The 17,981-nt window shown below is 45.3% G+C and overlaps 1 protein-coding gene across 3 annotated transcripts in view; it reads left to right on the top strand.

The window, feature by feature from the left end:
• BCAM (basal cell adhesion molecule (Lutheran blood group)) overlaps positions 1-17,981 on the top strand; it is a 135,963-nt gene that overhangs the window by 110,125 nt on the left and 7,857 nt on the right. For all 3 annotated transcript variants that reach the window (XM_042440610.1, XM_042440609.1, XM_042440611.1), the window contains exons 2-10: positions 8,248-8,378; positions 8,513-8,726; positions 11,629-11,699; positions 12,638-12,734; positions 14,005-14,187; positions 14,709-14,833; positions 15,697-15,871; positions 16,000-16,115; positions 17,514-17,655. In XM_042440610.1, the coding sequence (XP_042296544.1) occupies positions 8,286-8,378; positions 8,513-8,726; positions 11,629-11,699; positions 12,638-12,734; positions 14,005-14,187; positions 14,709-14,833; positions 15,697-15,871; positions 16,000-16,115; positions 17,514-17,655 (1,216 nt within the window). In that variant the 5' untranslated portion in view covers positions 8,248-8,285. The remainder of the gene's footprint in view (positions 1-8,247; positions 8,379-8,512; positions 8,727-11,628; positions 11,700-12,637; positions 12,735-14,004; positions 14,188-14,708; positions 14,834-15,696; positions 15,872-15,999; positions 16,116-17,513; positions 17,656-17,981) is intronic.

Raw genomic sequence — 17,981 nt, forward strand, 5'->3', positions numbered from 1 at the left:
GCCTTTATCCGAGGTGGGACCCCTCCGTCCGTCTTGGGGTCTGATCAGGGGATGATGCTCAGGGTCTTCAAAGAATAATGCGTTGAGATGGGGCTAGATTTCCCTCCCAACAGATTGGGATTTGCTCCCTTGAGGAACGGACACCATTCACATTTTCGCCTCTTGCAGGAGCGAAATGCAAAAATCTGACTCCATGGAAGCAAAAAATAATGTATTGGGTTTTTTTCCCCCTTTTCCACCTCTCCAAATTTGGACTGAAAATCAAGGAACTGACTTCCTGGAGCGAAACGGGAAAACTTGACTCCATGGAGGCAAAAAGCAATTTATTGGGGGTTTTCAAACTCAGGGAAGAATATCCCCCTTTTTCAACCTGTCTAGATTTGAATTGAGAATGGAGAAACCAACCGACAGGAAAAATGGGAAAATCCACGGAGGCAACATTTGGGGTTTTTATTCTCTCTCTTCCGCGCCTCTGGATTTGGATTGAAAATGGAGAAACCAACTTTGGGTTTTTTCCAAAGACCGTTTTGTTGGCCAGGCATGACCGGATGATTTCTCTTTGGATGTGAAGGAGAAATACTACATCTCCCCCACCCCAAAATAAGAAATGCACAACCTCTTTCAAAGAACTGGCATGGCCCTGAGCCAAAATACTGGAAGAACCAGTCGGGAGATTAAAATCTGAATTTTTCAATGCTCAGGTTCAGGCAGCTTCAGGTGGGTGTTTGCGCTGGGCAATGCTTATGGCATGATGATTTAAGATGTGCATTTCGTTTGACTTCTTTTTCCCCCTTTTCAAACAAAAAGGGATGGAGATCCTTTGGCAACTGAGGTCTTCTTCCCCCCTTTTTGGAGGTTTAATAATAATAATAATTTTATTTATATACCGCTATTCCAAAGATCATAGCGGTGAACAGCAAGTAAGCTAATTAACAAGTAAGCTAATTTGCCCCCAACAGTCTGGGTACTCATTTTAGCTCCCTCCTCGGAAGGATGCAAGCCTGAGTCCAGCTTGGGCCCTTTTGCTGGTCTTGAACTCGCAACCTTCTGGTTTCGAGTGAATGGCTGCAGTACAGGCATTTAACCACTGCGCCACCAGGGCTCTATGTTTACCATTGGAAGCTGCACAGCAAACTTGCAAGGAAGAAGAAACAGGCATTACAAATTTACATTGGCTTTGTATTCACTGCCATGAGCCTTTCAGGAGAATTATGGGCGTTTGGGGAAAGTTTTGTAAAGTTCTCTATAGGGGATCTTGTTGCTGCCGAACTCAGTTCCTAGGGTTTTCCCAGACTGTTTAACCATAAGATTAAGATCCATCATCCCCAGTAAGAGACGTAGCCCTGAATCCTTAGGCAAGTGCATAGTTAGACACAACCAACAAGCATGGCATAGTGGTTTGGGTTTTGGACCATGGCTATGGAGACTGGGGTTCGAATCCTGGTTTGACCATGCAAACCCACACTCTCTCAGCCTCGGAGGACAGCAATAGCAAACCCGTTCTGCTATGAAAACCCCATGCTAGGTTCAACATAAGTTGGAAACGACTTAAAGGCCGCAACCACCATAAATGCTTTGGGTTCTTGTGACTTCTAAATCCTCCATCATGGCTTGTTTTAACACCAGAACAGGAGTTGTCAAAAGGAGTTAATAAGACTAGAAAGAGGGAAGGCAAGCCGTGGTTTGTTTGGTCACCTTCTGGCTTAAGCAATAAATCATGGTTAAAGCAAACCATGTGACATGTGAATGAGCCCAGTATGGCTGAAGCTTTTTTGAGCGTGCACTTAAGCATGCACAGAGGGCAATTCTTTTGCCAAAGTAGCCATAGCTGCCCAAGAGCTCTGAACGACGGTCAGGACGGGGCCTGAGAAGGAAAAGAGCTTTAGTGGGTCTCGTTTTGCAAAGTGGGCATGGTGCAAAAATGCATTTCAGGGTCTCTTATGTGGCCATGCCCACACACGGCTGTGGAGGAAGGATTAACTGAACACAACTGGCAACCATGTACCCAGGCGCACATTCCTCGCTTTGCAGGCAAGTAGCAAAAGCCCTTTCTGCGTTTTGTCACAGCTGCACACATTCAGTTCAGTGTGGTCTTGCCCAGGCCTGGCATGCAGCTGGTCTTTGCTAACTAGTCAAAATCCTCAAAAGGGTAAAGGATGTTATACGAGGTCATTGGCTTTCTCTCCACAGCTGCATCCACACTGCAGAATTAATGCAGTTTGACACCTCTTTGTCATGGCTCCATCCCATGGAATCATGGGATTTGTAGCTTGTTGTGATCCCAGAGTTCTCTGACAGAGAAGGCTAAATGTTTCACAAAACTACAAACCCTAGGATTTATTTGCATTGAGCCATAATAAACTTATTATTATGGCAGTTAAAACAGTGTCAAACTGCATTAGTTCCTCAGTGCAGATGCATCTCTAGTTGAAAAGGGGAGAGTTTAGACCTATTTCCTTCATGTCAGGTACTGAGAAAACTATGGCAAATGAGAGAATGTAAGAGAACCGTGCTCAGTCCTCCTGAACCTGGAAAAGTGACTTTTTTGGATGACAAATCCCAGCATTGATGTTGTCTGGGGTGGATTCTGGCATTTGTCATCCCAAAGGAGTTGCAGCTTTCCCATGCTCTGGACGCGGGCCAGAGGTTCTGCGGTTTCTGTCCTTTCCCAGTCATGAAAACAGCTGGCTGAACGGTCCCAAATTTAACCTCCCAGGCTCCCCACCCACAGAAAGAAGCAAAAAATAATCCGCAGATAAAGTATGCTTTGCAGCATCCCCAGGGCTTTGCGTTGCTGAGCGCAAGCGGAGTGCGCCCATATGGCGCCATGGCACACTTTCTGGTCCCAGAGCAAAGGAACCCCAGCCAGGGAAAGCATTGGCTTTTCTGGAAAACACATGGAGCCCTGGTTTTTGATGGTGTTTGTTGGTATCAAGATGGATGGGGTTTTGGGGGGTCATGCAGGCTCTTCTTGCTGAAGACTTATAAGATGTGGAAGGGCAGCTGTCAAAGAACTAGACAAGGTCCTCCAAAGTATAAAGAGATAACTTGTTAATGTTGCTGTGTGCCTTCATGTTGTTCCGGATTTATGGCAATCCTAAGGCGAACCTATCCTGGGTTTTTCTTGGCAAGATTTGTTCAGAGGAGGTTTGCCATTGCTTTTTCCTGAGGCTGAGAGAGTGTGACTTCTTGCCCAAGGGTCTCCCCATGGGTTTCATTTTCGCTTTATTTGCGGGATGCTTTAAATGCACTTTGATCTCTCTTTAATGCTGAAATTAGCCCCAGTGTGATAAACTCCTAAGACGGTTGAACATTGGATATCTAGAGGTCCTGAGTTTGCAAGACCTGAGTAGGGCTGTTGATGGCAGGGAGACTTGGAGGTCTCAATAAGGTTGTGATAAGTCAAAAACATCATAGATGACATGGAACAACAACAGGGTGGCATGCATCAAAATGACAAAGTGCCAAAGTCTCCCGGTCGCTGGGATTATCAATATGTCCTTGGCATCTTTCTCCATGATGACTTCCAGAGAAAGCTTGATCCTAATTCAGAGACAAACCATTTCAAACCAGTGGCAGCTGTTCCATTTCCATCCATTTTCTAATACGTACCAATGGTTCTTACCTGCATCATTCCCCCCAAAAATACATTGCAAAAAATAAAATTGCCAACCTTTGTGACAATATTCATAATCAGTTAACGGAGCGAATGGAAAGGAAAAACCCAGACAGAAGACAGAGAAAGGATATGATTGGTTTCCAATCAATTAACCCAGTTTAAGATGACACATTTAATGGCCTCTGTATGCAAATCCTTTTTTGCACGTGCACAAAAAGTGTCTCAGTATATTGACTGGGATGGTCCTTTAAAAAGAGCGCTGACTGTTTGGTGAGAAAGAGAGAAATGGTCCGATCATAAATGAAGGATTTTAATAGACTCTTTTCTTCTTCTTCTTCTTTATCCACCTGGGTTTTTCATTGAGATTACGGTAACAAGGCATCTTGGAGGCTGGGACCCAGCCAGGAGTGCAGAGTTTGTTCGGCTTTGACAACCACACAAACCAAGCGAAGCGTCGCAAGCTGGCAGGCGGCAGTGGCGGCTAACCTGCCGGAGTTATTTATGCGCAATTAACCTCATTTGCATACAATTTAACATGTGCGCGGCGGGTGCGAGATGCTCCTGCCGGTCGACATATTGCCACATTTCCATGGCAGCCTCTTGTGTAATTGTTAGGCTAAGTCCAGAAGTGGGTTGCGTGGTTGCGCTTGGACATGTTTGCAACATCAGTGTGAGATCGGCGTCTGGGATGCAGACGGATTTGCAATTTATAAATTGCAAATTACTGGATTTTATCAAGGAGAGGAGCTGAAAGGCTGTCAGAGTTAGCACCCAGAATCCCTCTGCTTGCATTAATCTCTCTCTCTAGACCATCATAACTGACAATGGAAGTTACATCTGAGACAAAAAGAAGGCTTGTGTGACTCTGGCTGCATCCACACTGCAGAAATAATCCAGTTTGACATCAGTGTAACTACCATGGCTCAATGCTACTGAATTCTGGGAATCATCATCATCATCATTATGAGTTCCTGCATGGCAGGAGTTGGACTGGATGGCCCTTATGATCCCTCCTAACTCTATGATTCCATCATCATCATCATCATCATCTGAACCCCACTTTTCTCCCCAAATTGGGATTCAAAGTGGCTTACTGTCCAAAAACACAGTACCATTAAAAGCCTACAGAAGTGACAGTTAAATGGAATTAAAATGATGGTTTCAAACGCCAGGATTCCATCGCGTTGAGCCATGGCAGTTAAAGTGGCCTCAAACTGGATGATTTCTGCAGCCTCTGACACAGACACTTTTCTTCTTCTATATAATCATCACCATCATCATCTTTATTTTTACCCCCCTCCTCTGTTCAAAAGACAGTCGAGGCGGCTTACAGTTTAAAGATAGGATTTTTATCGTCTTTTGCGTGTTGAAGAAGCCAGTGAAGCTTCCAATCGTTCAGAATCGTTGGCTGCCCTTTCAGCCTCATGATATTGGGCTGCTTGATAAATGTAGAGAAATTGTGAATGTTGAGCAGATGCTGTGTCCATGACTTTGTGAGCTTTTCTCTTGCAACCAGGAAAGCTTAAGAATGGATGCTGGAGATTTTAGGAGCCTTCTGCCTTTGGAAGCCCTAAATGTGAATAATACAAATCTGGGGGAGTCTTAGTAGAGACTGCAAGTGTGAAAAGGCCAATGCAGTTTTGGGCTACATGGACAGGAATGTAATGTCCAGATCACAGGAAGCAATAGTGCCGCTCTATTCAGTTTTGGTCAGAATACTGCGTCCATTTTTGGGAACTGCAGTTCAGGAAGGATATTGACAGTCTGGAAAGTGTTCAGAGAAGGGCGACTGAGACGGCCAAAAGTCTGGAAAACACCAAGCCTTAGGAGGAACAATTTACAAAGCTGGGCATCATTAGCTTGGAGAAGAGTGAGAGGTGATGTGAGTGACAGCTATATTTAAGTATCTGAAGGGAATATCATGGAGAAGATGGAGCCAGATTGGAAGGAAGGAAGGAAGGTAGATCTTGGTTGCCTTCAGCCCAGCATATGCAAAGAACACAAGAATGCTGAGCATGTTTCGGCACAAGGACCTGGATGGCTTGGAGGTGCATTACCTCCACAGGGGCATGTTTTAACCTGCGGGAGAAAGGGAACTGTAAAGGCTTGTTTTTGGTTTTACCACCATCATCTTGCTAGGTTTCATCCAGACTTTTACTAACGTCTTCCAAGAAATATGTCCAGGGGTAGCCATGCTGGCCATATAGCAAAGTATACTAACGCCCCAAATCCACAAAACAGTTATACAGGTACCTTTAATCGGCCAAGGAAAATGCACAAAATACACGTGGCAAGCTTTCCAAGCTGTTGATGCATGAGAAGTTCTTGCAAAGGCTCCGCTCTTGCAAAGTCTGTGAATCAAACCTCTCTTGCTTTTACTCTTGCTCTGTCTTGGGCATCCCAGCTGGTTCCCTGGCACTCAGCAGTTTGTGGGCACTTGGCTTTGCCCACCGAGAGATGAAAGCAAACTCTTCCCCCCCCTCCCAAAAGAGAAACCCTACTTCGGAGGGGCTTATCCTGGAACAAAGCCCTTAGCGCCAGCCTGGAATCTCAAGCAGCTGCTGGGTTGCATGGCTGTGGGCCTTTTTCAATGGCGGGATGCCCTCCGTTCACGCCCCCCACCCACACCGTGCCAAATAGACGCATTATTTCCCTGCTTTCGGCTGCATATTTATAAATTCGAGATTTGCCTTAAGTGGGGCCAAAGGCGGGTAATAACTGTCCATGGTTTTGTCAAGGCTGGAACTGAGAGGAGCGTTGGGGGAACGGTTGCTTTGTTTCAGCAAATGAGAAAATTCACACTGCGCCGAACAAAGGAGAACGCTTAGTGTTTGTGGCACCAGCGATGGCACATCCCCTCCTTCCGAAGATTGTGGAAATATTTGGGTCAAACTGGCAACAGAAACAACAACCAAACACACTTGCAATCGCAATAATATGATGCTGTTGTTGTAGTTGTCTGCCTTCAAGTTGTTTCTGACTTATGGAGACCCTAAAAGAAACTGACTTATGAAGACCCCAAGGTGAATGGGGTTTTCTTGGCAAGATTTGTTCAGAGGAGGTTTTGCCTTTGCCATCCCATCCTGCTGGGACTTGAACCCTGGTCTCCAGAATCGTAGTCTGACACTCAAACCAGTTTGCCATGCTGGCTCTCATAATCACAACAATACTTATTATTAAGCTATATATATATGATGGCTGGAATCCTATGTCAGGATCTACATTATGCACCTTTATGTATACTTAGCTCCGTAGCGGAGACACTAATTGACGTTATGTGACTTTTAGGTCTACTTATCTATGTAGCAGAGATGCTAAGGAACCCTGGTAGTGAATTATGAGGCTGTGCAACAGAAGACTAGCAATGCTTTATAATGCAACTTGCTACTGCTTTAATGGGTCTAGGCTGCATCCTACAGAATCCTGGGGTTGTAGTTTTGTGAGGCACCAGCACTCTTTGTCAGAGAAGGCTAAAAACCTTGCAAAACGACAAAATCCCAGGATTCAATAGGATGTGGAGCTTTAGCACGTTTAAAGTGGTATCAAGCTGCCTTATTTCTACAGTGCAGATGCACCCCCAGTTAAAGACCGAAGGGCTGTGTGAATAAAAAAGGTGTTTGCCTTTGCTGGCAAAAAGAGATCCTCCAGTGGCAGGGAGTTCCACTGCGTGGGAGCAGCCTCCAAGAAGGCCCTCTCCCATGTATTTACAATCTGAATCTATGATGGTGGTGGGACAAAGAGAAAGCGCTCCCAAAACAGCAGAATGGAATACACTGGCAAATTTATTCCAAGTACAGTCAGCCCTCCGTTTTTGAGGAGGATCCGTTATGGACCTCCTTCCCCCGTGAAAACGGAGACTTGCCGATATTCAAGCCCCATAGGCTTGAATGGGGCAATTGAGTGCGTGCCATAGGGATGCGCCCCATTGATATTCCCTCTGTGAATATTCAAGACTGCAGATCTCAGGTTCATGAGAATGGAGTGGCGACTGTAGTAAAATTTAGGATTTGTGGATATATTCATTTGGGACTTTGGACTTTGGGACGGTGGGTTAAGAGTGGATTGCAAGCAGGGTGACCGGATGTCATAAGCACAAAGGAGGACAAAGCACTGCCAAATGTAGGACAGTCAAGAAAAATCTGGGACATTACAACATATAAAAGCTGAAAACAGTCCTATAAATATAAATCTGTGCTTGTTAGTCATGCTCCAAATGGAGGACATTTTTTTAATTCCTCCTGGACAGAAGGTTGAAATGTAGGATGTATCCTGGAAAAAGGCGATGTCTGGTCATCCTGGAACAAGTGGATGATAAGAATAAGCTGGGATAGTTTCCAGTTCAGCTCAAGCTGCCCAGATCCTCTGCTACTTGCAAGAAATGGGCAATAGGAGTAGCTATGGGTATTTTTAGCCAGGAAAGAGGAGAAGGAGTTATGGTCCTATTGCACATCTGGGAAATTTGGAGGGTAGCTTAGCCTTTGGAACAGCACGTCTCAGCAGCATTAAAAATGCTTCTCCCTGGCTCTCTGAGGAGCTGAGGGTTTTGGTGGTCTCAGCTGCAGAGGACCCCAGCAGTTGCAATTTCCATTTCTTTGAATTTCTCTCTCTTCGTCTTTGTTTCCTTTCAGAATGCCAGGCGCAAGTCCAAGTGACCGTCCCAAGTGTTATGGAGGTCCTTCTGGGCCAAGAGGTGTCCATTTTGTGCACGCACAGCGTGGCAGCCGGCAGAGAGGGACCCGTCCTGGTGGAGTGGTTCATCGTGAGTATGGGGGCTTTGGGAGAGGAACGCCATCCGGGTGGCAGTTGGAAGTAACTTAAAAGACGTCCATAGAGTTGTAATAATCCGCAACTTTATTGCCTACTTCTCAAAAAAATAAATGTTAACCCACCTAGACGGACAAAAACGGGGTGCAGAGGCGAGTGGCTTACGACGACGGAGGCCAACAAGGGATGGACGCAGGGACAGAGTACAAAGACCGGGCCTCCATGGACTCGAGCCACAGCCTGGTCATCCAAGCGGCTGACGTGAGCGACGAGAGGACCTTCTCCTGCCAAGTGACCACAACGTCGGGGACTGGCGTGGGAGAGACCCAGCTCAAGGTGTTCGGTGAGATTCCTCTCGTGGCTTTCAATATGGCTCACTGCTTATGAGACACCACCCTTCACATTCCTTCCTACAGCGTTTATTATTTTTTACCAAACCAAGTGTTTCCACTGCATAAAGCCTCCCAGATTTTAACACAAAGCTAAGCGATGTGTGGGCCCCACCGGGGTCCCACCAGAGATTGTGTGACTCCCAGGGGTCTATATATATATATATATGCAATTTTGCAAAGCAATTGCTTTGCCATTGCAGTGCTCAAAATATAATCTCTAGGGCTTGTGGAAGTCATTCCACATTTTGGCAGACTCCCATTTGGGGAGGAAGGCAGGATACAAATCCCACAAATAAATAATACATTTCTGCCATATTGTAGACTGCCTGGAGTCCCAGCGGTCAACACAAAATTGTGTCAAGTTTTCCAAACTTTTTATTGTCCCGAATGCCCTCTAGGAGAGCGGTTCTCAATCTGTGGGTTGCAGCCCCTTTGGGGGTCAAACAACCCTTTCACAGGGGTCAACTAAGACCATCGGAAAACACTTATGTCTGATGGTCTTAGAAGCCGAGGCAAAAATAATTTTATGGTTGGGGGTCACATGAGGAACTGTGTTAAAGGGTTACACAGCATTAGGAAGGTTGAGAAACATGGCTGTAATAGGTTCACTTTAGGGTCTCCGTAAATTGGAAGCAACATGAAGGCACTCAATAACAACAATCCCTCAAGAGAATCACAAGGCCCTCCAGATGTTCTTGCATGGCAACTCCCAGCATTCTTACTGTTGGCCATGTACTGGTTGTGAGCTTGCTGGGAGTTATAGTCCAAGAGCATCTGGAAAGGTACACACTTCCCACTTCTGCCATAGCTCTTCCCATGATCCCTAGAAATAGACTTTCCTTGCCCAGAGCTTTCTTCCAGCAGCCAGGTGTGACAGGTAATTCCGCTGCTCTTCCCTGCCTGGAGCAAAACACCTGGAGACGCCTCCTCTGCTCTCCAACAAAGGCTTGTGTGTCTCCTTCTTGTTGCGCCTCCCCAACAACCGGTGCCTCTGTTCCTACCTTGGGGGGCTTCCCAGTCCTCTTTAGGGTTGTCCATAGTACAGATTAGAGATGCAGTTCTTCTCTAAGGGCCTGAACAGACAGGCCAAAATAAAGCTGCTTCGGGTCACTTTATAGGTATACTGTTTAAATGATACATACATCTGAAGAGGCCAGAAGCTGCGCCGGAGTTGCACTCCAATCCTTAGGAGTGGAGCATGGCTTTGTTGCGGCTTCTGGCCTCTTAGGAAGCGTGCGTCATTTAAACAGCGCACTTCCAAAGTGACCCAAAGCAGCTTTATTTTGCCCTGTCTGTTTGGACCCTAAGTTTCTTCTTGAAGGACACAATGAGTAATTCTTTCAATTTTCTCCCTGCTGCAAGAAAAACAACACAGTTCTCTATGCCTATTTGCAATTTGGGACTTATTTGTACGGGGTGGTTTTGCAGAGCAGATTGGATTTTTTGCACAGGAAATACCCTTTTCTGGACAGAAAATAATTGTAGGAATTGTGTCCATCCAATATTGAATGACAAGAATGCCATTCAGCCATGCTCTGATCACAGGCAAATGGACCTTCTTCCACCCCAAGTAAGCGGTGCCTTGGCTCAATTCGGCAGACGTTTCGAGTAGCAATCATGAATATGAAATGGTTACCAATGAGTAAATCCAAGTAGCTGTTTCATATTCGCTATAGCTACTTAAGTCATGATTGTGACACTATTTCCATGAAACAAACTCCCTTCCCAAACTACTTTATTGGGCATCAGATGTATGGGGAGAAGAAGATCCATTCAGCCAGAAATCAGAGCATGGGAGAATAATGTTTCCGTCAGATTTTGGAGGTGAGTTGGTCCAGGAGAATTTACAGAATCCCAGTTGATATTTCAGTGCATAAATTGGGCATAAGAAACTTTTTCATGTGCAGAAAATGCTATTTTCTATGCTAAAAAAACAAATGTGAATTTTGCACAAAATGTTCTCCAACTACAGCTTTTTCTACACAAACACACACAAAAATAACATTTTTGCATGGAAGTATTGGTTTCTGCACAGAAAACCCCCGCATGACTTTCAATGTGGAATAATTCTTCTGCAATGCTTCAAGAAGTTCAAATACAGGGAGGAAAGGTGCATGATTTTTGCTAGCCCCAAAAGGCATTTCCTCATTGTGAGGAACCCTGTTTATCAGCCTGGGAAAAAACTACAATGATATCCAAAATCTACAAAGCAACGATACCTTTATGGGGCCAACCAAAATGCACAAAATACACATTGCAGGCTTTGGAAGCTCCGCTGGCTTCGGATATGATTTCAAAAGGACTCTGTTGAGTTGCAGGGAAGAAAACGTTGCTTGAGATAACGCTCAGCTCCTCCACCAAACAGCTGGGAACACAAACAGGGCAGCCGTCGGAGAAGCAGCTGTGTTTGTCTCTGCACCTTCGGTGACGGCAAACAGGAAACGTGCGGAAATTTCCGCTCACTGATAAGAAGCAAACTGTGTGTTGGTCCTGGACCCTCCCTTGGATAAACCCAACTGATGGGGATGTTGCTTTATGGTACCTTTCTTTGCTGATAAGGACTTTGGCTTTGGAGGGAGATTGTTCTGAATGTTACCTTGACCAGGATTATCCTTTCATTGTTTCATTCTATTGATCCTCATTTATCGTCATCCGGCCTGTTTCTCAGCCTGGAGACTAAAGGCAGCTTACCAAAATTAAAAGTGATACACATTTAAGAAATCACAATACCAATTTATAATATTTTCATATGGGAGGCTGGGTGGGCTGCACCAGACCCCTGGCCTTGCTTTCCATGATCCCACCCTTGCCTTACCTCCGAACGTCTCTAATGACCCACCTTTCTCCTCACAGATCCACCTGAAACGCCGGAGGTTGTGTATAACACCGGGACCCTCTCCGTGACCGGAGACTACGCTTCAGAGGTGAGCCTTTCGTTTTCTTCCTTATCCATGCTGTTTTACTTTTAAAAAGTGAAATAAAGTCTTTAGTCTTCATGTTTCATCAGACAAACACTGGTGAATCTCACGAAGAATCGTCAAGTATGGCTTACCAAGAGCAGGGCTTCACCGCTCTGTGTTACTTTGCCGATCCTCACGAGGAGTAGAAAGAGCCAGTTTCATAAAATAAGATGTCAGGTGTGTTTTATGCATAGCTTAACTGCGGTTGCAGAATCCAGGTTCTCTCAAAGGAGAAGTGAGATGCAACACATGTATCCCTCCCTGTGCAGTTGTTGGTGTTGTTGTTGTGTGCCTTCAAGTCATTTCTGAATTATGGATATCTTATTGTGGGGTTTTCTTGGCCAGATTTCTTTAGGGAGGGTTTACTACCAGGACCTTCCTCTGAGGCTGAAAGTGTGTGATGGGACCAGTGGGACGCAATGGGTTTCCATGGCCAAGTGGGCATTCGAACCTTCGTTTCCCTGAATCCTAGTCCAACACTCAAACCTCTACATCAGTGCCTCCCAACCTTTACTCCTCCAGAGGGTTTGGACTTCAGTGCCCATAATGCTTGATTGTTGGCCAAGTTGGATGAGCCTTCTGAGACCTGAAGTCCAAGACAAATGGAGGACCAAAGGTTGGAAACCACTGATCTACACCACCCCTGTCTTAGGGTTTTCTTGGCCAGATTTTTTCAGAGGGGGTTGCCCAAAATCACCCGGTGGGTTTCCATAGCCGATCGGGTAGTCAAACCCTGTTCTTCAGAGTCCTATTGTAACTTCAAACCACTACACCGCCATCAGCTCTTAGCTGGGAGGGAAGAGCCAAGTAATAAGGGCAGGAGGCATCCCAGGTAGGACAGAAGAACCATGGTATTTGGGGTGTTAGAAATAACTCATTGCTTTGCTTTCATCCCTCCCCAGATTGCAACCTGTTCCAGCAAAAATGCCAACCCAGTCCCAACCATCAGCTGGTACAAAGATGGCCGCCTTCTCAATGCCTCCACAGAACGCAATAAAGGTAAGGAAGCTGCCTATTGCAATAACCTCTTCATCATTAAATGAAATGATACACAGGTCAAGCCTCTCTTATTCCAAAATATTCCAAAATTATCCCCACGGGTCCTGAGACAGTGACACTTTTTTATTAATTGACTAAACAAAAAGACCAAGTCTAGCATTAAAATTAACAAAACAGTTAAACAAGGTTCAAAGTACAAAATATAAATTTACACACATGTATGTATATACAATGATACACAATTAAACAAAATACCATCTTGTTGAAATTGTAACAATTACCTGTTATAAAGGCTTCCACAAAGTTATTGTATTCCTGTATATTCTAGTATACATTATATATACTTGAGGTTACAAAGTTTAAATCTGAGAGGAAATAGTTCATTTGTAGTTCCTTATAACTTTAAATCTTGATTAATTTCTTTGTATCTTTTCAAACATTCCCACTCTTTCTCTCTCTCTCTCTTCCCTCTTTAAACCACTCATCAATGCTGTTAGTATAGCCATTTCCATTGCTTCCTCTAATCTATCTATCTATCTATCTATCTATCTATCTATCTATCTATCTATCTATCCATTCCTCATCTGTTGGAATTACTTCCTGCTCCCAGCGTCTGGCATAAATAAGTCTAGCTATTGTTAACATAGATAATATAATCCATCTATGTTTTGTTTTCTAGTTTTCTTTCTGTCATACCAGACACAAAGAGACAGTGACACTTTTGCTCTCTATCGGTTTAATGTTCAAGAACTTTGTTTCATGCACAACATTATTTTTAAAATATGCTATAAAATTACTTTCAGGTTATGTGTGTCAGGTGTACATGAAACAAATGAATTGTTTCGACTTGGGTCCCATCTCCAAGATATCTCATTGTATAATGGTCCCTCCAGATTTGCAGAAGTTGACCATAGAATTGTGTTGGAGAACCTACAAATGTCTAGATAAGTGTTCTCTCAAGGAATCCATTTTTAGGAATTTTTTCATAATGATTTAGATGGCCACAGTCATGGGCCACATCTGGTCAAGGATAACAGTATGCCCAGCCTTGCTGTATTGGCTCTGAAATGGGCACTGAGAGCGTTGGTATGTTGAGTGGCTGGGCTAGAGCCAACGGTGCTTGGAGCAAATGCTTGAGGAACTGGCTATTAAGGGCACAAAGTGGCCATTTGAATCCCTGGCAGGCCACCCCATCCCACGCTCAAGCAGTCTTTCCGCCAGGCAACAGTGTCGCCTTCACCCTCTCCCATATCTCTGCGTTCCTCCCCAGAATTGTATGTGGTGTCACGGACGGTGAAGGAAACATCAGGCCTCTTCTCCATCTCCAGCACTCTGTACATGCACCTGAAGAAGGAGGACAAGGACTCGGCTTTCCACTGCAAAGTCAACTACTCCATGCCACAAGGGAGAGTCGGCAGCACCGAGACGGACTCCTTCCAGCTCACATTGCACTGTAAGTAGGGAATGTCTGAGAATTTGGGGGAGTGTTTAGGAACAAGGTGGGGGTTTCCTCTGAGCTTCCTGGGAGGACAACGCGAAGCATGAGGTGAACCAGCTATAACCACAAAAGCTTATCTGTATAGTAGGGCCCTGTATCCACAGTGGAGGTGAAACAGAGGAGAAGTTGACCATAGTGTCATGCTGGAGGTCCTCCAGATGGCTTCAGAGTTGGCTTCTCCAGGCATATGCTGGTCCTACAGTGTGACTCTATGGCCACCTTCAACCATACGTTGACCATAATGTTGTGTTGGAGAACTCCAGATGCTAGGCATCCACAGATCCTACAGCATGACTCAATGGTCAACTTCAGCCAAAAGATGACCATAAAGTTGTGCTGGAGGGCTCCCAGATGCCTAGAGAGGTGGTCTCTCTAGGCACCTGCAGGTCCTACAACATGACTGTGATGCAAAATAAGGTGTAAAGCAAATGTTGGCTGCATGCCACAACACAACCTTCCCTCCTTTTCATCCCCAGACTACACAGAGAATGTGGAGTTTCTTCTGAATTCTCCAGAGCCCATCAAGGAAGGGGATGATGTGGAGCTTCACTGCAAGGCGGACGGTTCTCCCTCACCTGAGTATTACTTCTCCAAAGTACAGGTACAGCTGACCTTTGCCTGGGCCTTTTCCTTTATGAGACCACCAGAGTTTTAAGATCCTCTTGGTCCCAGGACTTTTGTGGTGACTGCTTCCAGGCTGTGGAATTGGCTCTCATACTTTGGCACTGAGAAGGCCAGGTCTGTGGCCTCCACTGTGAAAGAAAATGCTTGCAGCTCAGTTAGTTAAAATTGATAGTCAAGACAAGGAATCAGACAAATCATACTTCCAGGTGGAGGCTGGTGTGGGCTCATAGACCAGTATGTTAAACAATGCACACAGCCGCACAAAATGTAGTGACAATGAATTGATGCATTTTCATCATAGAGGAGGAAGGAAACATAAAAAGCACGTAAACGCCCTGGCGGTTTAATAAAGGCACAGTTAATAAAGGTTTTTCTAATGTTGGTGGCAGAGCCCCACGGCCGCAAGAAGAGGATTTTCCTTCCCTCCAACATTGTTGAATTGAATTGCACTAGTTGTGATGCCTATGAATGGAGGAGAATGCTGGAATATAGTTTGCTAGTTTATACACATGAAGTGTTCTGTTAATTACTATGAAGTTAGTCATTTGGTCAAGATCATGTTGATAGTTCAACACCTAAGATGCATTTAAGTAACGCTCTGGTTGTCTCCAAACCCGAACAGATAAGCCGTCCAGAGAGAAAGACCATTTCCATAATCTCTCATTATGCATATAAAAATATTCCAAAATCTTCAGACTCTGAAATCCAAACTGCTTCTGGTCTGAAGCATTTTGGATAAGGGAGACGCTATCTGTAGTAGTGGGTTGGCACCACTTGACCCAGGTCATGCCAATCTTTCTCCTTTGGTCTCTTTGTCCTTCTCGCCTGTGGTGGACCTAGACTTTGGACACGCAAGCGGGTGAAGCGCAGCGTGATCTGGGCTCCAACCGTGAAGGTATCTTCCGCCTGCATCGCGTGAGCAAAGCCGACAGTGGGATGTACCGGTGCCAGGTGCTTGACTTCGACAGCCCCCCCGAAGTAGATTTGGAGAAGGAGGTGACCATCTTTGTCCACTGTGAGTAACCCATGGAGCTTTGGGGGAGAGGCCAGCTGAGACTTGGGGGGGAGAAGCTCAGGACCAAACCCTCAATATTCTCACCTGCCTTCCCCCCCCCCCCACTCTCCAACCTTGTCTTACTCCAGATCTGGACCCGGTAGTTGTGACTCCAAGCACGATGGTGGTGGTCAACATAAGCGAGAACATCGAACTGACCTGTTCCGGAACGGGCTCCAGGACTCCCGAATTGTCATGGAAGAAGGTGGGAGCACCTTTCCTTTGTAATATAGCTTCCTAGCGCTGGAGAAACACGCCAGAGTTTGGAGACGTGTTTGGACTACATCTCCCAGAATCCCCAGCCAGCGCTTGCTTCCTAGCTGGGGAGTGCTTAGCTCCCCAAAAAGCCATGTTTCCAAATTTTGAAGTGTACAAATGGAATAATGTGGGAAAACAGGGAATAACTTCAGACCAGACCAGAATATTTCTGTAGTATTTTTGCATATCGTCTCTTCTGACAGTCAATGGTCTTCAGCCTCTCAGGTCACCCTTTCGAAAGGAGAAATTGGGAATTAACTTTGGGGTCCTCTTCTGCTTCCAAGCTGTGGGTTTCTCACTAAAAGCAGGTGCCCATATGCCACTAAGCAAACATAACTTCTTCCCCCAGTTGCCCCACAAGAGAGATGGGTAAACTGTGGCCCCTGGGCCATATGTGGCCCTCTGGCTGGTTTTGAGGGCTCCAGGTCCCCCCACATTCTAGAGAGTTCCTATTCCCTCAAAGCAAATCATTTCTGTTTCTGATTCACTCCAGAGTAATTCCGGATGAACATGTGCCTCCGCTATCAGGATGTCTTTGAAACATTGTTGGTGCTTCACCGCGCATTCTTGTTCCAAAGCTGCAAATGTTCTGGCAAGATCTGGGGGAGTTTGGCTTATTCCCTCCTCCATCTCCCTTTCATTCTGCCTATCGCCATTCTGCCCCTCTTCAGATATTCCTGGCCTTGTCTCATTCATCTAGTTGTGTCTTTTTAAGAATCGGCAACACAAAAATTTGCAACTAAACCTTGCTTTGCCTCCATGGGGAACCATAAATAAAATCCTGAAAGCTTCATCTTATGCCATGAAGATTTCACAACCAAAACTTCATCTCTGCAACTGCTTGTTCCACTTTGATGTGATTGGGAGCCGAGCAAGAAAAATTTTAAAATTTGATCCAAAATTAATTTTAAATGTGAATTTACATTTTTTAAAAAATATATCAGGCTGATTTGGGGGGAATTTTCCACCTCAATGGCATGAAATTCCCCCAAATGAGGCAGTTTACGTTGTCCCTAGTCCCCCCAAAATGCAACTGCTATTCTAAGTGTAACCTGGGGAAACAGAGTTTGGAAGGACAATAAATTACTCCAAACCTCCTCTTCTTCTCCTTTGGCTTTGGAAGTCCATTAAAAGAGAGAAGATAAAAATCCACAAGACAGCACACCATCCAAGGTCCATTGCAATCCACTCCTAAAACCTTGTCAGAACAGAAAGTGTGCTTCTTTGTGGGTTAAGGATAGCGAGAGGGGAGCCGTCCCAGCCTTCTTAAGGGATGGAGTTACAAAGCCTGGGAGCAACCACCAAGAAGGCCTTCTCTCTTTTTCTTCCCTTTTTCCACCTTCAGGGAGGGGAAGAGGTAGAAAAAGGTGCAACGTTGACCCTGAATTCGTTGACCTACCAAATGGCGGGCACATACTCCTGCAAGGCCTCCGTTTCCAGCATCCCTGGGCTGGAGAGGGAACAAGCTGTCCAAGTCATCGTGGAAGGTACAGTTGTGAGCAAAGCTCAGAGTTGGCCAGGGTTGGCTCAGAAATGGGCAAGACAGGGCTTGAGGAAAGAGCCACCATTGAGAGTAATGTGGGCTTGGTTTGCAGTGGCTGGGGGGCCAGATGTCGTCCACTTTGCCATGTCTGCACATGTATGTGTAGTCTTGCAAGCTCAGTAGGATTTCTTGTGCTTTGGAGGCAGGCATAGATCTTTACCCTTCTTTTTAAATGTTCTAATTAATTTTAATGAACCTTTGGCCTTTCAGTGTCACAGGGTGGGTGTGGGCCTGGATGTTTTCATGTCCTGACTGCCTCCCACTCTTAAC

Source organism: Sceloporus undulatus, chromosome 9 (assembly GCF_019175285.1).
Source record: "Sceloporus undulatus isolate JIND9_A2432 ecotype Alabama chromosome 9, SceUnd_v1.1, whole genome shotgun sequence".
Lineage (NCBI taxonomy): Eukaryota > Metazoa > Chordata > Lepidosauria > Squamata > Phrynosomatidae > Sceloporus > Sceloporus undulatus.